Genomic DNA, 23945 nt, shown 5'->3' with positions numbered 1-23945 from the left:
TTCACGCGGAGGGTCTGCCATATTGAGGGCTGTTCCAAACCAACGAGTGTGGAACGGTGTGGAGGGGGAGTGGGCTATCAAGCCCTCAAACAGCGAGGCCGTTTCTCAATCGCGAGGAAACTGGCTTCCAAGCCAATATTTCAAGGATCAGACCAGGTTTTCCCCAGAAGGCTGTCCAATTATTTACGAAGCCCACATTGTTTGCTGGGCACCACCAAGACAACCAGCGCTGAAATGATGACATGCGGCTATACATGTCATCATTGATCAGATTGGGGAGGGGACCAGAGAAGATTACGGTGTCCGACATTGTTTTAGCATAACTACACACCGACGCCACATTAAGTTTGGTGCATTCCGATTGGCGTAAACGAACATCATTACCACCGACGTGAATAACAATCCTACTGTATTTACGTTTATTTTTAGCCAGCAGTTTAAGATGCGCCTCAACGTCGCCCGCTCTGGCCCCCGGAATGCATGTGACTGTGGAGGCTTCGGTCTCTAAATTCACGTGTCTCATAATAGAGCTACCAATAACTAGAGTTGGCTTCTCAGCGGGTGTCTCGCTGAGTGGGGAATATCTGTTAGATACGTGAACGGGTTGGTGGGGACCCACGGGTTTCGCGTTATGCCCCTTCTGAACAGTCACCCAATCTCCCTGCTGCTCGAGAGTTGCCGGGGGACGGCTAAGAGGAGCTACCTTTTGCCGGTCCGTACCGGCTAACATGGGCTTTACTGTAGCTGAGTTACTTTCTAAGATGCGGAGCCGGGCTTCTATGGCTATGATTCCCGCCTCCAACCTAACAACTATACTACATTTAACACATGTATCGGTACCAGTAAAGGAGGTAGGGAAGTAACCAAACATGAGACAGTTAGAGCAGGAAATAGCACCCGAGGGTGGGGAAAGAGCCATGGCTAGCTATCAAGCTAAAGTAGCTACCGTTAGCAAACCCGAAAAGAGTGTAAGCAACTGTGGAGTTACAGTCGCTAAGAGAAGGAGAGTTGTGAGTGCTTAAGCTGTAGTAACGTGTGATTACAACGTCAGGCAGTTGCCGTGATCAAGAGTTTTAAAATGATCGATTAAGTTAAGATAATAAGCTATCAGCAACAGAACAGGCACACGGGATACCCGGAGATGACAACAACAACCGGAAGTTAAAACATGCTTACCGCAATAGTGGTCCGTGGAACCATGAAAAGGCGTCGGGTCGGCTGAAAAGACCCGACGGTGCGGGACACACCAATCCGAGTAGGGCGTGTCGACGCTCATCGTCAGCCTGAAGCCCACCAACGCGATAATCGGGTTGGTGTGTCCGTACCCTAAAGTACTGCAATCTCTTCTCCTAAATCCGTGATGTTTCACTCAGAGTTCAAGGAATAGACGATAGGGTTAGACGTAAGGAGCTGATTTTTGGATTATCCGACCGCAACCATAGAAATGGGCAACCTGTGTGGAAGATGCTGTCGAGACACAGTTTTTAACCGTTAACGTAAAAATAAAGAAATACGATCTACATTGTCTATTATTTTATTTGAGTTTTGGCTCTTTTATTTTGATTTGTATAACTGTAGTAAAGGCCTATTTTCTTTGCTGAATGTGTGTGGAATTGCTTTTGTTAAACACGAGTCGCACAAACTTCATTGGAAGCCAAACAGTCATCACAACTGTAAGTAAAACAAATAAATGTACAGATAACCCGTTAAAACTGTTTTTTTAAGGCGTCTTAGTGGCTTGATGGAAACAGGAAGGGAGCCTTGACAGATATATCAGAACCAGATCATGTGTAAGCCAATCATATTAATCTATACGGTTGAAATTAGTGCGAGTAAGAAATAAGTAATTGTAGTCATTAATAAAGAAATATTCCCGCCTTTCCAACAAACAAATCTATATTTTCATCTGTTGTCGATTAAAGAGGCCCTAGCCTGCTTTTTTGGGTTTCCCCTTTCCTGTATTCTATAGGTTTTAGTGCATGTAAATGGTCTGCAAAGGCTAAAATCCACATGTTCCCTCTATAGGGAGTTTCTCTCCAACGTTAACTTGCTGTGGAATAGGTGCAACCACTGATCAAGAATCACCTTGTTCTATTTGTTGCTCTCAAATTCAGTGACATGTGAAATTTTGCTAATCCAAATCCTCTGCTGCGTTCGTAAATCAGGTTAATACTCAAATAACAACCCTGCACTTCAGTCTGTGAGTGAAACGCATGGTTTTGTTTGGAGAAATCTAGTAGCACACTTACTTCATCTCAAACTCTATGAGGTTTGTGTCCACAGTAGCATCAGCCTCTGGAACAACTAGAAACAAGAACACATTGAGGCATTAAATTACAGCCTAATCCTTCCAGCTAACACAGCTCAGCCCAAACTGTTATGAGGTAGGTGTGTGTGTGTGTGTGTGTGTGTGTGTGTGTGTGTGTGTGTGTGTGTGTGAGAGAGTGTGAGTGTGAGTGTGAGTGTGAGTGTGAGTGTGAGTGTGAGTGTGAGTGTGAGTGTGTGTGTGTGTGTGTCCTACCTGACTGTGGTTGGAAGCTGGGTAGGTCTAAGGGTTTGGGATGCATCAGGACAAAAGGAAGTTCCACTGCTACGTCCCTACACACACACAAAAATGAAGGTGTATAATAAACGATTTGAACCTCTCTTCAGTTGTTGTGTCACTCACAATGCTGCCCTAGTTTTGTTGAATATTTGACTGCTATCACTAAATCCAATCCACTTTATTTCTATAGCACATATTAAAAACAGGGTTTACCAAAGTGCTTCACACCAAACATAACATTATAATAAAATATAATATTACAATAATAGATAAAAGGCACCCATAAGAAAATATAAAAGGATAAAAGGCACACATAAGAATTAATACAAGGCTATGGACAGACAATAAAAGCATAAAAATCTATAAAAAATAGTTCAGACTGACTCGAAAGCGAGGGAAAAGAGGTGGGTCTTTAGGCGGGACTTAAAAGTTTGGAGGGTGGGCGATAATTTGAGCCTGGGGGCTAACGCTGAGAAGGCTCGTTCTCCCCTGGTCTTTTTCTTGGTTTTAGGGAATACCAGCAGTAGCTGATCAGCTGACCTCAAAGCCCTTGAGGGGGTGTACACCTTTAGGAGGTCGGAGATGTACTGAGGGGCCAGCCCATTAAGCGATTTCAAAACAAACAATAACATCTTAAAATGAACTCTAACATGGACAGGAAGCCAGAATAGGTGTGTTGTGCTCATGCTTGTTTGTTCCTGTAAGCAGCAGAGCCGCAGCATTTTGTACCAGTTGCAGGCGTGCCAGTGAAGTCTTGTTTAGGCCGGCATAAAGTGCATTACAGTAATCTAGACGCGTAGAAACAAAGGCATAAATTACACGCTCAAAGTCTAAAAAAGGATAAAACCGGTTTAATTTTGGACAGGAGCCTCAAGTGATAAAAACTGGACTCAACCACAGAGTTTATCTGTTTATCTAATCTAAAAGTCCTGTCGATTTTGACGCCCAGATTAGTGACCATGGGTTGCATATGGTTGCAGGGAACCCAGGTCAATGGAAGGGACACCACTATTTGGTCAAAACACTATAGGCGCGTTCACACCGCAGTACTTTTCCAACTTTAGTTCCGAAATGTCGCGTTCACACCAAAGCCGGAACAAACATTTGTTCATCAGAACCTTTTTTACCCCCTTTTTCGTCCCTGCTAGAGAGCAGGTACTTTCGTGGGAGAAAAAGGTTCCTATGTCTGATTGGCTGGGCGGAATGCACGCCCCGTAAAACTCCCAAAAAGTTTGATGAAGCCGCCATTTTATTATCCTCGCATTAGCATTATTAGCATTAGCATTAGCCCAGCGCAGAAACGCAGAGAGACTAATTTATGGCAACACAAAAGAAAACATGGGAGCGGTGGAGATGAAGAGGTGTCGGCGTTCTGGCGATTTACTCGGAAGGCTTCAGTAGAAGCTGCTGGGAGTCCCAGCAGCTTCTACTGAAGCCAGTCCCCAACTCCGGGGACTTCCGGCCGGGGACTTCGGGTGGCAGTATACGCCGTGAAGTTGTTTGCGGCCGGCCAGTAAACCCAAAGCAGAAGAAGAAGAAGTGACGTCAGCGGCTTCATTTGCCTAATCCTTCGCCAGGAACTTATTCCTGTGTGAACGCGATCTGTACTTAGTTAATGAGAACTAAAGAGTTCTCATGAACTAAGTTCTCATGAACCTTTGTGGGAAAAGTACTGCGGTGTGAATGCGCCTAATGACCTCCGTTTTGCTCTCATTTATGTTTAAAAAGTTTAGCGCCATTCAGGCCTTTATGTCATTAAGACAGTCAACCAGGGGCATCAGAGAGCTGGTGTTATGTTTTTTTAGGGGTTGGTATATTTGGAAGTCGTCCGCATAAAGGTGGTAGGAGACGCCATGTTTTCTAAAAATTAGTCCAAGGGGGAGAAGGTATAACGAAAATAAAATGGGCCCCAAAATAGAACCTTGGGGAACTCCACAGGATAGGGGGGCATAAGACAATGTACATTACTAAATGTAACAACATATAACAACTGATTATCTTAATCCAGTCCATGAACATGTTCACAATGAAATACATATATAAAACAGAACCAAGAGTCTGCATAACTTTATAAATCTACCCAAAAATGCAGATTTATATTTGGGATTTTCTTTTGTTACGCAGGGTTTAGACATGAACCTTAACAAAGTGGATGCATCTGGCCCCTGGTATTCCTAGGTTGTATACATGTTTCTGAAGATGGTTTCTTGGAGATTTCTTCAAAGTCTTTTAACAAAGCAAATATGTTGTACAATTTCAGAAATCATTGCTGTGAAAAGCTTGTGTGTTCACCTACCCTCCAAGAGACACCACCAGTTTGATTTTGACTCTGTAGGAAACCAGGATCCCCATCATCTCCTTGTTGGTCCCTTCTTTTACTCTGCAACACACAGGACATATGCAAGCAGTTATATAATAAATTATCAATGTACATGTTTTTCAGTGTGGGCATCTATGCATAAGAAGTAGAGCCTTTTTTTGTCAGATGCAATGTGAATATGTGTGTTTACATGGTGCTGGAGGCCAGGTTGGTGTCTTCATGCTTTAGCTTTCCATCCAGGGCCAGGCCTCTCTTTTCCCTGTTGGTCCCCAGCGTGGGGGTCAGAGTGTAGACCTGGCAGGAGGTGGAGCTGGGAGAAACCTGGTGACTGGTGTCGGGGGTGGAGGTAGGGGAGCAAAATCGTAAAGTTAGAGAGTGATCCCTCAGTCTGTTGCTGCATACTGAATGGTTGCAATGAGTTTCAAAAGTATAACGCTCATTCTTTACATATGATATTATAATTCTATACTGCAAGAGGTTGGTCAAATATGTTGGTAGCTTTTAATGCACTGTTCAATCCTATCTGTATAAAATAGAAATGCAGTGCAGAAATGGTAATCTGTGTTTAATGGTATTTAGAAACCCTGTCACCATTTAAGAGTTTACAATGACAAGTTGACTTTTACACTGTAAAAAGTTATTCTTAGTATGTATTTGAAAGGAAAACATTCTAAGGGAGCTATATAAAAATTGATGGATTATGTGAAAAAAAAGGCATTTCGAACCTCAAAAATCCTACATTGGTCAAAATGTACCCATTATTTTTGAAAAACACAGTTTTAAAGTAAGTAAACAATATAATTGAGCATGACGAGGTTAAGAGTATAGGAGAATAACTCACTCTGCTTCAACATGGGCAACTGGACACTTATACTGAGCCGTGGAGAACAGACAGATGTCGGCATACTGACGAACTGAAAGAAGGAAAGAATCATTATTTTAGTAGTTCATGTGAAGCACAACTGTCTTTTGGGTCAGTTCTGAGTCAGATTACAGCAGATTTATAACACAATTATTGATTTGAGAAGTGCTTTACCAGATATCTTCACCCTCTTCACACTCTTGGTGGAGTTGTTGGTGACATGGACGTTGACACTGATGGGCTCACCATGGTAGTACAGCTGGAGAGAGACAGAGACTTAGCATCATGTGTATACCAGTCCTCCTAATAGCCAATCAGAGTGTGTGAGTGTGTTACCTCCTTATCCAGTGAGGCCTCTAGGTGTAGAGATCTGTCGGACATCAGGAAGCTGCGACTGGTCTCCACCATCGGCTGAGGACCCGGCTTCTCCGGGGCATATTGAACCTTCCGGATCAACAGTTGAACAGAATTCCTACAAACACAGAAGGTTCGTACACATTCATATCAGGCTTTGGCAGTAATGGATCACTTATAACAGGATTACGTAATCAGTTTACAATAACAAAAAAAAGGTAACTGTATACCCTTACAGCTACATGTGTTACATGTGTAATCAGAAAAGCGGGAATACTTGCAGGATAACAATGTAACAATAGATTTTAAATAAAGATTGATATATCATAGGTAGACGTACTGCCTGAAAGCAGTTGTTGGACACCTGATTTATTAAACAAAAAGTCTGTTTTTTTTTTAAATTAATGTTAACAGCATTTTTAAACTATACTATTCTGTAGGAATTTACTTTAATTTAATAGGACACATTTATGATCCTGAATATCTTGGTTTCTCTCTTTTCTAAGGTAACATTGTTCTGTTGTCTTACATAATACACTTAAAGGTGGGGTAGGTAATTTTGGAGAAACCAGCTCGAGTGCGCTAGAATTTGAAAATACACAACCGGAAAAAATCTGCCACTTGCCCTCCTCCAACACACACGAACGCGCACATGACCAATGAGGGCAAGAGATCATTTTGTGCACAGATGGAAGGCTGACAGGCAGGTAGGCCATCCAGTTATTTTAGCCGGGCCGGCTAAAATGATTGGTCGTGCTTTTTACAGTACTACGGCTTCCACAGATGACATTTTTTAATGGATTTTTTGTCAAAGCACTTACGATATTCATTGCTATCGGGATGTTAAGAGCATTCCATGGAATATAACAAAAAGTGTATCTCGAGCCGGTTTCTCAAACTTACAAACAAAATGTACCCTCCCAACCCTGATTAATATCATACAGAAGGAAAAGAGCATCAGTCTCTTCAGTGTATCTTTAGTGTTTTGTCTGAGACGTCTGAATGTTTCTAACCTTTGGTGGATCTTCTCCTCTGCAGTCTTAGCACAGAATGCTCTGAGCTCATAGTCCACGCCACATGCCTTCCCAGTGTCCTCTGCGCCTGGCTGGAGGGTTACTGAGCAAGGCAGCTTCTGGGGGATCTGAAACATGTCAGCCAAAATGAAATCTATATGGCACCTCAAGGCGCATAGTCATAATGAACGCTACAATGCAAAACACTGCATTTACCTTTGATATAGATATAGAAGAATGAGAACCTTTAGCACTTCACTTGATATAGAGTAACTTGACTAAGGTGTAGTTAAGGGGGAATTATGACAGAGAGAGACACATAAGGCGGAGTGGGTAAGAGCAGGCAGGGCGCTTTTTTTTTTTTTTTACAGTGTACACGCTTACTCCGACCCTTTTCACTTTACGACTATTCAATTCACAAAAAGTCGAGAATACTGTTTATTAATATTCAGAACTATAATACGAAAGAGTACACAAACCTACATTTATCCACTTCACAGAATGTGAAAGGAGTTATACCTACCAGTAGTAACAGTAAATGCCCAAATACATGATCACAATATAATCAATTATATGTCGTAATATAGTCAAATGTTTGCATAGATTCTTTCATTGACAATCCCTTCACTAGAGCTACCATCAGCCCTCTCTTTCACTGTAGACTAACATCATGTCAAACGATGTATATATTGCTGGTCCACAGTAGTGCCAGGGTGAAGCTGTGTTTAGAAGTCTTACAGTGAAGTGGAAAGGGTGGGCCTGCTGCCCCAGCTTCTTCAGCAGCCGCTCCTGCAGGCGGCTCAGAGGTGTCTTCTTCTCCTCCAGAGGGGGGAACACCTGCAGTGTGCTGACGTACAGATCCTTCCGGAAGGAAAGGCCCAGGACGTCCAGATCCTCCCGACCATAACGAAACGCACAGGTCAGAGTCACAAACACTGGGGATGGAGACGTTGGTTAAATGTCCATCAGTCATTCAGTCAGTCTGTAACTCAGTGTCTTTATTTAGGTTTTTTTACCTTTTCGGTCTTTCAGATACTCTTGGTCTACAAGAAGCACTCCATCTGGAGAACACACACGAGGAGGGATGTTGAACAGTGCAAACACAGTACAATTAATGAATAAATATCATCCAGACTCAGTGGTGTAAAAGTAGATTTACTCAGGTACACTGAAAAAACGGAAACGTTGACTTTAATTAAATGTATTATGTCAAAAAATTACACATCATTGTATAAGGTTAGTTAAAAGCAGTACAATTAAGTTGAACCCACCCATTTTTATATTTTAACTTAATATAGATGCTTTCAACGTACCTTATACAAATACCAGTCATTTGTTGACATAATACATTTATTAAGTCAACGTTTCAGTTTTTCAATATACTGTTCTTATTTACAATATTGAGGTACTTTTACTTTACTTGAGTACCGGTATTTCAATTCGTACTTCTGCTCCACTACATGTATTTAATACTTTTAGTTACTTTACAGACCTGGATGAATGATGTGAAACATAGTCAAGTGTTGAATCAGACTTTAGTTCCACCTGGAGCAAATTCACAAGCTACCCTGCAGTATACAAAGTCATTCAAACTTTACCAGCTTTGAGAACACTTTAATGATCAATCATTATAAAACATATCATAAATATTATTCTGAAATGGACCAATCTGCAAAATGACTACTTTTACTGTCGCTACTTTAACTATATTTTGATGATAATACTTTTACTTGAGTAACATTTTGAATGCAGGTCGTATACTTGTAACAGAGTATTCCTACATTCTGGTACTTTTACTTGCTAGTACAATATCTGACTACTTCTTCCACCTTTGTCCAGGCTAGCTCCATCTAAATAATTTATTTCCTTAAAGGAAACAAATAAAGTCTTTCAATAAAAGTATATTTTACTCAGAAACCAAAATCAGGGGCTGCAGTTCTAAACAAAAAACACCATAAAGTGTCAACAAAGTCCTATTTCAGGCTCCTTTAAATGTTGTAGAGATACTGTATGTAACCTCCTTCTGCCCAAATTTGGAAAAAGCGTGTGTGTCCCTGCAACCCATCATCTAGTGCCCCCCAGAGTGTTGATATGAAGTGTCACTGACCCCGTTGAAAACTCTAAATCATGCATGTTGTTAACACAATGGAGTGTCATTGGTTAGGAATGTGAACATTTTAGATTTTCTAAATATAAAAAAAAAAAGGGACCCTGAATAAATCATTGTTATTGGACTCCAATTAGGTGTTCATGATGATGGTCTCGGATAAGAATTATGGTCTTGTGAGCTCAAGTCTGATACAACCCTGTGTGTGTGTGTGTGTGTGTGTGTGTGTGTATGTATGTATGTATGTATGTATGTATGTATGTATGTATGTATGTATGTATGTATGTATGTGTGTGTGTGTGTGTTAAGATCTCACCAACTGGATCTACATGTTCTAAGTGATCAACAAAGTCTCGCTTCCCTAGATAAACTGTGATCTGTGGAAAGAAAGATGGACAAGAGAAAATGATTAAGATGATCTACAAGAGAGGAAGACACATGGTAAAATCCGACATACTATATCCTACCTTGCAGTTGGGGCTGGACTTCTTAAAGACTCTGTAGAAAGAAGGAGGGTTAGGGTTAGAAAAACTCATTCATTTACTATCTTATCAGCAATCGTTGGTAACCTGTGCAAATCCATGCACTTAAGTATTAACTAAAAATGCAAAAATTACAAAATTCTGAAAATGTTCAAGGTTCTCTATTAGCGGGAATAAAAAGGAAGTATAGGTTTCATCTTCTAAGGCTGTACTTACCTAATGCATAGAAATACATGAATAAACAATTCAGTCGAACCGCATAATCCTGCTTTATCCGACCATTTCTTAGTAATTTTTGAAGTACTGTTACTAGACTACAAAGCATTAGCCAAAAGCTCCTGCAGCAGAAACCTATCTGTTAGTGCTATAGCCAAATTTAAGGAAGAGATTCCACCAATACTTAACTCGATAGCATGTCTGCATGTAGGGGAGGAAACTTATACAAAATGTACACCACCCCAAATTGATCATGTTGTTGATAGTGCTACAGATGCGCTGCGAATAAAATTAGACTCTGTTGCTCCTTTGAAAAAGAAGAAAATAAAACAACATAGATTAGCTCCATGGCATAATGCCGAAACCCGCAAAATAAAGCAAAAGTCGAGACAACTTGAAAGGATATGGCGTTCCACTAAACTTGAAGAATCTCGTTTAATTTGGCATATTACACTCAATGAATATAAGAAAGCACTGCGTAAAGCGAGAGCAGCATACTACTCTTCATTAATAGATGAGAATAAGAATAATGCAAGATTTCTTTTCAGCACTGTAGCCAGGCTGACAGAGAGCCACAGCTCGACTGAGCCTTCTATTCCCATAGCACTCAGTAGTAATGATTTTATGTGCTTTTTTAACGATAAAATTGTTACTCTTAGAAACAAAATCAATGACCTCTTGCCTTTAACCAGTATAGCGTTATCAACAGCTCCCGGAAACGTAAGTTCTAATAATATTACACTAGATAGTAAACTAGAATGCTTTTCAGCCATAAACCTTGAACAATTAAATTCAATGATTCTCTCTTCTAAACCATCAACGTGTATCTTAGACCCGATTCCAACTAAGCTGTTAAAAGAAATGTTTCCATTAATTAGCACTTCTTTATTAAATATTATGAATATGTCTTTATTATCAGGCTATGTTCCACAATCATTCAAAGTAGCAGTGATAAAACCGCTTCTTAAAAAGCACAACCTCGATCCAGAGGTTTTAGCCAACTATAGACCTATTTCTAATCTTCCGTTCCTCTCAAAGATTCTTGAGAAAGCAGTCGCAAAACAGCTGTGTGATTACTTAAAAAACTATGATTTATTTGAAGATTTTCAGTCTGGCTTTAGAACACAACATAGCACAGAGACAGCTCTGGTTAAAGTCACAAATGACATTCTAATAGCCTCTGACAAGGGACTTGTCTCTATTCTTGTCTTGCTCGATCTTAGTGCTGCATTTGATACTATCGACCATGATATCCTATTGCAAAGACTAGAGCACTTAGTTGGCATACAGGGAACTGCTTTAGGCTGGTTTAGGTCCTATCTATCTGAACGCTCTCAGTTTGTACGTGTCAACGATGAATCTTCCATGCAAACCAAAGTTAGCCATGGAGTGCCACAGGGCTCAGTGCTTGGACCTATTTTGTTCACCCTATATGCTTCCGTTAGGCAATATTATAAGGAATCATTCTGTAAACTTTCATTGTTATGCGGATGATACTCAACTATATTTATCAATCAAGCCTGATGAAATTAATCATCTAAATAAAATTCAAGACTGCCTCAAGGACTTAAAAACGTGGATGACCTTACATTTTTTGATGTTAAACATGACCAAAACTGAAGTTATTGTACTTGGCCCGAAGAATCTACGAAACAAATTATCTAAAGATATATTAACTATGGATGGCATTAATTTGGCCTCCAATGAGACTGTAAGGAATCTTGGTGTTATATTTGATCAGGATTTATCCTTTAACGCCCACATAAAATCAATTTCAAGGACCGCCTACTTCCATCTACGTAACATTGCAAAAATCAGGCATATCTTGCCTCAAAACGATGCAGAGAAACTAGTCCATGCATTTGTTACTTCAAGGCTGGATTATTGTAACTCCTTATTATCAGGGTGTACCAAGAAGTCAGTCAAGTCGCTTCAGCTGATTCAAAATGCTGCAGCTCGTGTACTAACCAGAGTTAGGAAAAGGGACCACATTACTCCTGTTCTGGCTGCCTTACACTGGCTCCCTATAGAACACAGGATAGAATTTAAAATTCTTCTTCTTGCCTACAAAGCCCTTAATGGGCAGGCGCCATCTTACCTTAAAGAACTCATTATACCCTATTGTCCTACTAGGGCATTGCGTTCCAAGAATGCAGGGTTGTTGGTTGTTCCTAGAGTCTCTAAAAGTACAATGGGAGCCAGAGCCTTTTCTTATCAAGCTCCACTTTTGTGGAATCAGCTTCCAGTTTGTGTTCGGACGGCAGACACCCTATCCGTTTTTAAGAGTGCGCTTAAGACCTTCCTTTTTGATAAAGCTTATAGTTAGGGCTGATTAGATTCAGCCCCTAGTTTTGCTGATATAGGCTTAGTTTGTCGGGGGACATCTTACTTCTTCCTTCTCTCTGTCTATACCTGTGTACTCTCATGTTCCGATTAACCCAGCTTCCCCAAATGTCTTTCTTTTTGGTGTCTATATACGCCGGGATCCGGAGTCATGGATGATCCTGCGGTCCTGTGTCATGGATTGCGAGTCCTGGATCTTGAGTCGTGGCTGTGGTCCTGGATCATAAGTCCTGGATGGATATACTCATGGATTCATCTTCCTATTATACACACATGCATTTCCAAACATTTGGACTACCTATGTTGCAAATGTATTATCTTTTCAATTTACACACGGCATCTATTGCACGTCTGTCCGTCCTGGGAGAGGGATCCCTCCTCTGTTGCTCTCCCTGAGGTTTCTCCCATTTTTCCCTTTAAACTGGGTTTTCTCTTGTACGATGTGAGGGTCTAAGGACAGAGGGTGTCGTATTGTCATACTGATATTCTGTACAAACTGTGAAGTCCACTGAGACAAATGTAACATTTGTGATATTGGGATATATAAATAAACATTGATTGATTGATTGATTGAGTCCAGTTGAACTTTAAATAAAAAATCATTTGACATTTACATTATTTTCAATTCTAATTTAAGATGCTGGTAAAGTATCTGTACTGACTATATGCAACCCAGTCAGGTCTGTTTATCTTTCCACTGGTTTTACATTACATTACATTGCATTTAGCTGACGCTTTTATCCAAAGCGATTTACAATAAGAGCATTCGACCAAGAAGATACAAACTTGAATAAAACAGAATCATATAAATACATCAGGTTTCATAGAGCCAAAACATTTCAAATGCTACTCAACTAGCTTTAGATAAACCAGTCCTTTATTAGTATACAAGTGCTTTGTTAGTAATTGTATTGCTCGAAGTGGAGTCTAAAGAGATGAGTTTTCAGTCTGCGTCGGAAGATGTGTAAGCTTTCTGCTGTCCTGATGTCAATGGGGAGCTCATTCCACCATTTTGGAGCCAGGATAGCAAACCCACGTGTTTTTGCTGATGGGAACTTGGGTCCCCCTCGCAGTGTGGGTGCAGCGAGCTGTTTGGCAGATTCAGAGCGGAGTGCACGTGCTGGGGTTTATGGTTTAACCATGTCCTGGATGTAGGAAGGGCCAGATCCATTCGCAGCATGGTACGCAAGTACCAGTGTCTTGAAGTGGATTCTAGTAGTTACTGGAAGCCAGTGAAGGGAGCAGAGGAGCGGCGTGGTGTGGGAGAATTTTGGAAAGTTGAAGACCAGACGAGCCGCTGCATTCTGGATGAGCTGCAGAGGTCGGATGGCACATGCAGGTAGACCAGCCAGGAGGGAGTTGCAGTAGTCTAGGCGTGAGATGACAAGAGTCTGGGCCAGAACCTGCGTCGCTTTCTGGGTCAACTGGGGACGTATCCTCCTGATGTTGTAAAGAGGGTTGTAGCAGCGATGTTTGCAATGAAGGACAGTTTTTTATCTAGGGTCACACCCAGATTCCTTGCAGTCTGAGTCGGGGAAACAACAGAGGGGCCGATGTTGATTGTTAGGTCAAGAGTGGGACAATCTTTTCCAGGAAGAAAAAGCAGTTCAGTCTTGGCAAGGTTGAGCTTGAGGTGGTGAGCAGACATCCACTGAGAGATGTCTGCTAGACAAGCAGAGATGCGTGCGACGACCTGGGTCTCTGAGCGGGGAAAAGACCGAATTCAATGGGTGTCGTCAGCGTAGCAGTGGTATGAAAAACCTACTAAATTAGTAGATACTAGAAATACATTAAATACTAGAATGTCCGACCAAACTATCGACAGCTGAGTTGCATTGTGGGATGTGTAGGAGCCACATAATGAGAATGGTGCTGTTTTGGTGTTTGTCCTTAACACCAGGACACAAATATAAGTCCAAAATTCTAATTAAAAACAGAAATAAACAAAACAGATATGTGCTAAAAACGACTAACATTTAAGCAAAGGCATCTACTCTAGGAAGGACAACAACAAGCTGAAATTGTAGGGAATCAGCCCAGGGATCGAATTACAATGCAATACACACTAATGGCAGTGTAAAATCATGTCATACTTCCTGTCCCTTACAGGCGCACACACACACACACACACACACACACACACACACACACACACACACACACACACACACACACACACACACACACACACACACACACACACACACACACACACACACACACACACACACACACACACACACACACACACACACACACACACACACACACACACACACACACACACACACACACACACACACACACACACAACAGTAAACCAATCCTTGAGTTTAGCGTAAACAAGAAGTGAAGGGTTAGAGCCCAGCAGTGATGGCTGACAGTACAATATACTGCAGGACAGGAAGGTCAACATAAACTACAACTACATGTGTTTTGTAGTCTCACACAGTGTCTCCGAATGGATGGCATTCACTCTCAAAAAAGGATTTAATCAACAGCATAGTGTTCGTGGCCCAATGTGCAGGATTAGATTAGAGTAGGCCTACATAGGTCCTGAGGGGGACATCAATCATTACAATGGAACATTTCAATAGCACTTAACAAAGAACAATAGCATTAGACGGTGAAAATGTTTTTTTGAAAACTATTTCAAACTTATTTAAAGGAAATCTCCACCCTCTCATTCTCTTACAGTGTAATATATCCTTACTCTGTGTTGTAAGGCTAAACGTGTCACAACTTGTCTTCAAAGAATAAGTTAGACGAAAAAAAAGGTTTATGTGCATTTGAGTTTCAACTGTGAAATGTTGCGAAATTTGAGCTTCTGAGGCAAAACAGGAACCCAGATTTGAGCCCTGGGAAACTTCTTTAAATGTTGTCACATAAACTAAAATGATTAGTCGACTAAGATATTAGTCGATAAGCAGAAAAATGGTCAAAAATATCATTAAACTGAATATATTTTTGGTTTATTACTGTCAAAACAATATTAAACATTTGAACGACCTTAGGCCTTGTGAAACTAGGATTGGGGAATGTTTGACTATTTAAAATGTTATTGACGATTCATTTATTAATTGAAAAAACTATAATGAGCAGATTATTCGATGATTAGAATGATAGATAATCAAAAATAATCCATAATTTCCATTTTGGTATGTTATAAAAGAACATGAGAGGCAGCAAACTTTTAAAAGAAAATAACGTTTTATGTACATGTTTGTGTGAACTGCGAAATAAGTGTTTCATTGGTCGTTGTTTTGGGAAATTTGAGCTTGTGAGGCAACAAAGGAGGCCCCAGAATTGAGCCCTGGGGAACATCTTGACATTTTGTCAATAAAACTACAATGATGAGTCGACTAATCTATTAGTTGATAAGCAGAAAAATAATCAACAACTATTTTTGCTTAACAAATAGGGGGATTTCCTTGTTATATCATATTAAACTGAATATTATTAAGTTCTATACTGACAAACATTTAAAGACTTTGGACATACACTGAACAAAAACATAAACGCAACACTTTTATTTTTGCTCCCATTTTTCATGAGATGAACTCAAAGATCTAAAACATTTTCTACATACACAAAATAACCATTTCTCTCAAATGTTGTTCACAAATCTGAAAAAATCTGTGATAGTGAGTGTGGCAGCGGGGTGTGGTTTGGGCGCTGGCTGCTGGAGTGAAGGGAGTGGCTCGGCCGGAGGCCAGACAGCTGATCGGAATCAGGTAATCAGTGCGGTAAGAAAAGCACGTCGTAACCTGGTTCTGTTCTGTTATGCAGTAGGCGGGATCCTGGAAGGTCGCCAAAGGACCTGTGAAGTTTCCCACCCGGGCAACGTTTGAGACCCGCGCATATTATTGTTTGGAGTTAATAAACGCCTGTGTTCCACCAACCTGCTCTTTCCGTCCCGATTTGAACCCTGTGTGAGCGGAGAGGCTCACAGTGGCACCTGAACAGGGACCTGATGTCGGAAGGAGAAACCCCGCTGGGTCAGGCCCTCCAACGTCTCGCTCACATGCAGGAGACCACCACAGCATTACAGCGACAGCAGAGCGAGGCTCTGCTCGGGATCGCCTCGAGCCAGCGCGAGGACCGGGCTCTCCTACGGGAGCTGCTGCAGCGTCCGGCCGCTCGGGAGGGCGATCCCGCTACCAACCCGGCCCGACCGCCTTCAATTGCCCTCCAGAAATTGACGGCAGAGGATGATCCGGAGGCTTACCTGGACATATTTGAGGGCACAGCGGCGGCGTGCGGGTGGCCGGAGGAGGAGTGGGCAGCGCGGCTATTGCCTCTGCTATCTGGGAGTGCGCAGCTAGCCGCCCACAGCCTGCCAGCAGACTCTCGGCATGTGTACCGGCATCTGAGGAAGGCCATCCTGGACCGGCTTGGCAGCACGCCAGAGGGACATCGCCGCCGGTTCCGGACCCTCCCCTTCGAGGACGCTGACCGGCCCTTCTCCTACGCGCAGCGGCTCCTGGATGCAGCGAGCCGCTGGCTCCAGCCGGGGGTGCGCTCCGCTGAGGAAGTCGTCGGGCAGATGGCGCTGGAGCAGTTAATCGCCGGCCTGCCATCTTCGACGGCGAATTGGGTCCAGTGCCATCGCCCCGCCAACCTGGAAGCAGCCGTCGTCCTTGCGGAGGACCACCTCTCGCTTCCCCGGCGGAGCATGAAAGAGGAGCCCCGACCACAAGCCGTCTCAGCGAGCAGACCCGTCCCAGCCCCGAGGAGGAGGTTTCCTGGAGCAGCTGCCCTTCCCTCCCCACCATCACACGGCCCCAACCCCGCAGCCCCGACACTTTCCCCCCTAGCTCTACCTTACCCTCCTGTTTTTATCTCTCCCCGGGGTCCGGCCTACGCTTCTGGTCGTCCGGCACCACGGGGGGCACCTCAGACGTCAGGGCAGGATTGCTGGCGGTGCGGGCAGCCCGGCCACTTCCGACGGGAGTGTCCTCTCATGGAGGTCGGACAGCTGGTTCAGGTTGCAGGACCGCCAGTTGCCGCCCCCGATTTGGAAGGGACGTACCGTATACCGGTATGTATACAGGGGGGTACACACCAGGCTCTGATGGACACGGGCTGTAATCAGACGATGATCCATCAGCACCTGGTTCGGCCTGGGGCATTGATTGAAGCATCGTGGGTGAGGGTGAGGTGTGTGCATGGGGATATTCACCAGTACCCGGAGGTGACGCTGGAAATTTCTTATAAGGGGAAAAAGCATAGAGTCAGGGCTGGAGTTAGCACTCGCCTTACGCACCCTCTGATTTTGGAAACGAATTGGCCGGGGTTTGCTAAGCTAGCGGGGGCTATGGGGGTGCGTTCACGGACGGCAGGGAAATGTGAGTTGTGTGCTGTGTTTAGTGGAGAGTCGGAGGCGGCTGACGACATCGAGGGGGAAACGGACACGGAGGGGGCCGCGGAGGTCCCTCTGGACCCGCTGGTGTTTCCCGTGGAAGATTTCCCCCTCGAACAGTCGAGGGACGAGACCCTTCAGCACGCCTTCGGCCAGGTGGTGAGTATTGATGGCTCCCAGCTACACCCAAACGCAGCACTCACTCACCCACACTTTACGGTGGTTAGGGACAGGTTGTATCGTGTAAGCCGTGACACACAGACAGGAGAGATAAATACCCAGTTGTTGGTGCCAAAAAGCCGTCGGGAAATGGTTTTCCAGGCGGCTCATTATAACCCCATGTCAGGTCACCTAGGGTACGACAAATCACTATACCGAATAACGGCCCGATTTTATTGGCCGGGCATTCGCGCAGATGTGAAGCGGTGGTGTGCATCTTGCCGTGAATGTCAGCTGGTTAATCCGCCGGCCATCCCCAGAGCGCCTTTGCGCCCGTTACCATTGATTGAGGTGCCTTTTGAGAGAGTTGGAATGGACCTCATCGGGCCATTAGACCGGAGTGCACGGGGATATCGCTTTGTACTAGTCCTAGTGGATTATGCAACGCGATATCCCGAGGCAGTGCCGCTGCGTAATATCTCTGCAAAGAGCGTCGCGCAGGCACTGTTTCACATTATCTCCCGAGTCGGGATCCCGAAAGAGATCCTGACTGACCAGGGCACACAGTTTATGTCACGCACACTACGCGAGCTGTATGAACTATTGGGCGTCCATTCAATACGGACTAGTGTTTACCATCCGCAGACCGACGGCCTGGTGGAACTGTTTAACAAAACACTAAAGAACATGGTTTGTAAGTTCGCTCACGAAGATAGCCGTAATTGGGATAAATGGCTAGATCCTCTGTTGTTTGCAGTGCGGGAGGTGCCCCAGTCCTCCACGGGATTTTCTCCCTTTGAGCTGTTATTTGGTAGGAAGCCCCGGGGTGTTTTGGACCTAGTTAAGGAAAACTGGGAGGAGGGTCCAAGCACCAGTAAGAACGAAATACAGTACGTTATGGACCTGCGAGCAAAACTCCACAGGCAGCGCCTGTACAACAGAGGGTCGAAACTGAGACAATTTTCACCGGGAGATAAAGTGCTTGTATTACTCCCATCCTCTAGCTCTAAACTACTCGCCAAGTGGCAAGGACCCTTCGTGGTCACACGACGAGTGGGGGACGTAGATTATGAGGTGGTGCGTTCTGACAGGGGGGGGAGCAACACAGATTTACCACCTTAACCTCCTGAAAGCATGGAGGGAGGTGGCGTCGGTTTCTCTGGCCACCACGGTGATTGAGAGAGATGAGTTGGGACCGGAGGTCATTAAAAGCAACAAAGTAGCCCCGCTCTGTTGTGGCGACAATCTCTCACCGGGCCAGAGAGCAGACGTTGCTTCGTTGCAAAGGCAGTTTGCCGACGTGTTCTCTACGCTGCCAGGGCGCACCTCTCTCATACACCACCGCATAGAAACGCCCCCGGGCGTTGCCATTCGTTCACGGCCCTATCGGCTGCCTGAACACAGGAGGAAAATTGTTCAGGCGGAGCTTCAGGCTATGCTAGAGATGGGAGTGATAGAAGAGTCCACCAGTGACTGGTGTTGCCCCGTCGTGCTGGTACGTAAGTCTGACGGGTCAATCCGGTTCTGTGTGGACTACCGCAGGGTGAACGAGGTGTCCAAATTTGATGCTTATCCAATGCCCCGGGTCGAAGAACTCCTGGATCGGCTAGGCACTGCTCGCTTTTACACAACGCTGGATTTAACCAAAGGCTATTGGCAGATTCCCCTTTCTCCAGAGTCTAAGGAAAAAACGGCCTTCTCCACTCCGTATGGTTTATACCAATTCATCACACTTCCTTTCGGGTTGTTCGGAGCTCCAGCCACCTTCCAGCGGCTCATGGACCGGGTGCTGCGTCCCCACTCTGCATATGCTGCTGCTTACTTGGATGATGTCATCATTCACAGTGAGACATGGGAGCAGCATATGCAACAGGTGGGGGCGGTGCTCGAGTCCCTGAGGCAGGCGGGGCTCACGGCCAACCCGAAGAAGTGTGCGGTTGGACGGAGGGAGGTACGGTATCTGGGGTACGCCTGTCTGGCGCCCAAGACGAAAAAAGAGGTCAGGAGGTTCATGGGGCTGGCCGGCTACTAAAGGCGGTTCATCCCGTCCTTTTCGGAGCTGACCAGTCCCCTGACCGACCTGACCCGAAAGGGTGCTTCAGATCCGGTCCAGTGAACGGAGCGGTGTCAGCTGGCGTTTGAGAGGGTTAAAAAAGCCCTCTGTGGTAAGCCGCTTCTGTATTCTCCTGACTTCTCTCTCCCTTTTGTGTTGCAGACAGACGCCTCGAACAGTGGGGTGGGGGCCGTTTTGTCCCAGCACGTAGAGGGGGTCGACCGCCCCGTACTGTACATTAGCCGTAAGCTCGCCCAGAGGGAGGTGAACTACAGTACGGTGGAAAAGGAGTGCCTCGCCATACGGTGGGCGGTCGGCGCCCTGCGGTACTACCTCCTGGGGCGCCCTTTCACCCTCTGGTTGGACCATGCCCCGCTCCAGTGGCTCCACCGCATGAAGGATGCCAACGCTCGGATCACTCGGTGGTATCTGGCATTACAGCCTTTCAACTTCAAGGTGATCCACAGGCCGGGTAACCGGATGGTCGTGGCTGATTTCCTCTCTCGCTCGGCGGAGGGGGGGGGGGGGAGAGTCAGCTTGCGGCCGGCGGGATCCCGGCCTGAGTCGGGCGGTGGGGGTATGTGGCAGCGGGGTGTGGTTTGGGCGCTGGCTGCTGGAGTGAAGGGAGTGGCTCGGCCGGAGGCCAGACAGCTGATCGGAATCAGGTAATCAGTGCGGGAAGAAAAGCATGTCGTAACCTGGTTCTGTTCTGTTATGCAGTAGGCGGGATCCTGGAAGGTCGCCAAAGGACCTGTGAAGTTTCCCACCCGGGCAACGTTTGAGACCCGCGCATATTATTGTTTGGAGTTAATAAACGCCTGTGTTCCACCAACCTGCTCTTTCCGTCCCGATTTGAACCCTGTGTGAGCGGAGAGGCTCACAGTGAGCACTTCTCCTTTGCCGAGATAATCCATCCCACCTCACAGGTGTGGCATACATATCAAAATGCTGATTAGACTGCATGATTATTGCCGGGTGTGCCTTAGGCTGGCCACCATAAAAGGCCCCTCTGAAACGTGCATTTTTGCTTTACTGGGGGGTCTGGGGGGATCCGAAAACCAGTCAGTATCTGATGTGAGGGTTAGGATTAGGGTAATGTTGTGAATCGAGTGGCCCATGGTGGTGGTGGGGTTATGGTATGGGCAGGCGTATGTTATGGACGATGAACACAGGCCACTCGATTCACAACATTACCCTAACCCTAACCCTAACCCTAACCCTCACACCAGATACTGACTGGTTTTCGGACCCCCCCAGACCCCCCCAATAAAGCAAAAATGCATGTTTCAGAGTGGCCTTTTATTGTGGCCAGCCTAAGGCACACCTGTGCAATAATCATGCAGTCTAATCAGCATCTTGATATGCCACACCTGTGAGGTGGGATGGATTATCTCGGCAAAGGAGAAGTGCTCACTATCACAGATTTTTTCAGATTTGTGAACAATATTTGAGAGAAATGGTTATTTTGTGTATATAGAAAATGTTTTAGATCTTTGAGTTCATCTCATGAAAAATGGGAGCAAAAACAAAAGTGTTGCGTTTATATTTTTGTTCAGTGTATATACTATTTGTCTATTGTGGGACCACAGTTTTTCTCTTGTATAATTCCTATTATTTACTTGCTCGCAAGAAGCAAAGGTCAAATCACTTGTCTTGACTAGCTTTCCAGTGCTTGGCTGTCCATTGAGACATATCAAGCTGTGTTATATTCAGTAAGTTACCACACAAGTAGACAGTTGTTGTTGTGGGGTTGAAAAATCTTCTCCAGTCAAAGCCGGTCAGAAGCAAAGCAGAGAGAAAAGAGCAGAGTGTCTTTACTGAAGCTAAACAGGAAGCGGGAGAAGTGTATTCCAGGACATGTGGCCAGAGTACGTCACTAATGTGTATGCAAGGGATTATTTTGTGTTGATACTAAAAGGCAATGTGTCCATGACCACAGCAGCACACAATGAAAATAGTGTTGTAAAATATACATTAGAGAATGATTGTTACTAGCCTACAAGCACGGCTGTTGTCAAGACCATTCAGGCCATGTCAGCTTGAAGTTTATGCACACTGCTGCAGTTTGAGGAACATTAGCAGTAGCCTGTCCAGGAATGTGCTGCCTTTTACATTTTGAGGAAAGAAAACAGTGGCAAAGAACAAAATGCACATCCTCATTATCAACACAAATGTCCATTACGTCCTCAACACGGGACATGTGAAGCACTTCCTGTCAACCCCTTATCCTAAAGGGGGAAAAAAAACTTTTATCATAATAAAACTCAACTAAGCAGGATATGAAGCTTCGAAGGTCAGCAGTGAGGACAGGATATATCCCTGCCACAATGTAATTTAAATGTTGTTCACACTCTTACAGTCTACAGTTTCACAAAACTTTAAACCGTCTCGCCAAAGGGGGAGTTGAATGAACACATTGAAAGACTTGGAAATCCTCTAACTAGGGTGCAGAGTTTTTTTTACCTCCAAAAATGTCCCATTTAAAGTGATTATCCAAGGTTAGCAGATGATTCACATTAAAGAGAAGGGTCATTCTTTTTTCAAGCCTGCTTAAAAGCTTCAAAAAGTTTGTGTTTTAGTAAAACTCCTTCCTATATATATATTTATATATAGACATTTATTTGAGTCAAGTATTATTTTTTTTATCAACAATAAAGTTGAAAGTAGAAACAAACTTGTATCAGAGACATTAAAACAGTCCAATTGGAACCAGGGCAAACGAAAACTGGATCAAGTTAGTCGACTAACAGGGAAATATTGGCAACTAACTGTCATTAAAATAATTGCAGATTTTAACCTCTCAAATATGGAAATGTATTTTTTTTTACATCTTATTAAACTGAATTTATATTGGGTTATTGGGACAGACAAGTCCCATTTGAAAACATCATGTTGGACTTTGAGAACCTGCAATGGACATTTCCTTCATTTTCTGACAGTTCATAAACCAATGATGATTGTAGATTGGAGCTGTAATTATGATATCCCTATTAATAAGGGGTGTTCTTTGCCACAATTAACAGACAGCACTTCACTACACAAATTTGTTTTCAGACACACTTGCCAAAAAGTGATTTAAAGGCCCTGTGATTTGAGTATTTCTGTCTTTGCTGACTCCTAGTGGTACTATGTGGTAGGACACCTTCACCAGACCTGTCGAATTATCCGTTATTTTCAGATGTCTGTCTGTCGTGTTGATCCAACCATGTTATTCATACATATATTTGAGACTGTTGCAGTGACAAGTAGGCCTACATAGGCTACATGGCGCAGAAAAAATAAAGTCTGTGTCTTCCGGAAAAATAGTGTACTAACACCAAGCGGACGTTTGCCGCCACTGAGTCAACTCTTCTGTTGTAGGAAAAATATGACATTCTATAAGAGCAGCTACATGCTAAAGGATACAATGTAGCCAACGGTGTGTAACGTTCAACTGCACCTTGTAAAACTGATTAACGTTGAATAAACACGCAGTCAAACACCTGTTAGGTAAAACAAAGTTTTACTTCTTTCTCTTGCCTTAAAGGCTAATGTTTATGTGATAAAAAAAAGCCACATAAAATCAAAAACGTTCACACGCCTATTGAGAGCAGAAAACGGTTGCTACAGTCTCCCTGCTAGCGAATGCCCCCAAACGCTACGTCTTCTCACTAGAGGAAGTCACGGCAGACTCCTTACCAACATATATAAATTGTAAGGCTATTTGACGCTGCCTAGCTTATAGTCAAATGTAACGAATGCATATGCATGACAGGACATTTTAACTTATTTTGGCTTCTATTCTTCAATTCGGCATTACTATCAATCGATATCTATTGATATATTTCAGGAAATGTCCACTTGTAGTCCTGTGAAATCAACAGAGGAGAGTGACAGTCATGTGAATCAGGTCTATTTTCGTAGTGTCCTTCGCGCAGAGGCTAACAGAGAGTTTCCCCTTTAGCTCGAGGACGAACGTCTTCAATTCTCATCCTTTGATAACGCGAAAACGGTATGCTTCTCTTACCTGGTCCCCGCTTTGTCCCCCATCTCCTCCGAGCTGTGTGGAGTATCTGTTGTGTGCTGGTGTGTTGCCTGTCTCGCTCCAGTGTGTCCGCTGCTACTGCTACTGGCAGCTTTTTGGAATAAA

At 44.0% G+C, this 23945-nt stretch overlaps 1 protein-coding gene across 1 annotated transcript in view; it reads right to left on the bottom strand.

Annotated features, from left to right (window-relative positions):
- The window catches only part of arrb2b (arrestin, beta 2b), a 27004-nt gene extending 3059 nt beyond the window's left edge, over positions 1 to 23945 (bottom strand). Inside the window, exons 1-13 of the mRNA XM_079670852.1 lie at positions 23823 to 23945; positions 9669 to 9699; positions 9518 to 9578; positions 8111 to 8155; positions 7833 to 8029; positions 7095 to 7222; positions 6064 to 6199; positions 5902 to 5986; positions 5707 to 5779; positions 5056 to 5193; positions 4842 to 4925; positions 2522 to 2598; positions 2250 to 2304 (exon numbers count right to left, since the gene is read on the bottom strand). Of these exons, the coding sequence (XP_079526978.1) occupies positions 2250 to 2304; positions 2522 to 2598; positions 4842 to 4925; positions 5056 to 5193; positions 5707 to 5779; positions 5902 to 5986; positions 6064 to 6199; positions 7095 to 7222; positions 7833 to 8029; positions 8111 to 8155; positions 9518 to 9578; positions 9669 to 9699; positions 23823 to 23845 (1133 nt within the window). The 5' untranslated portion in view covers positions 23846 to 23945. The remainder of the gene's footprint in view (positions 1 to 2249; positions 2305 to 2521; positions 2599 to 4841; positions 4926 to 5055; positions 5194 to 5706; positions 5780 to 5901; positions 5987 to 6063; positions 6200 to 7094; positions 7223 to 7832; positions 8030 to 8110; positions 8156 to 9517; positions 9579 to 9668; positions 9700 to 23822) is intronic.

This window comes from Notothenia rossii (assembly GCF_949606895.1).
Source record: "Notothenia rossii genome assembly, chromosome: 3".
NCBI lineage: Eukaryota > Metazoa > Chordata > Actinopteri > Perciformes > Nototheniidae > Notothenia > Notothenia rossii.
The sequence above is the reverse complement of the archived record's forward strand: the minus strand, read 5'-3'. Positions and strand labels throughout refer to the sequence as shown.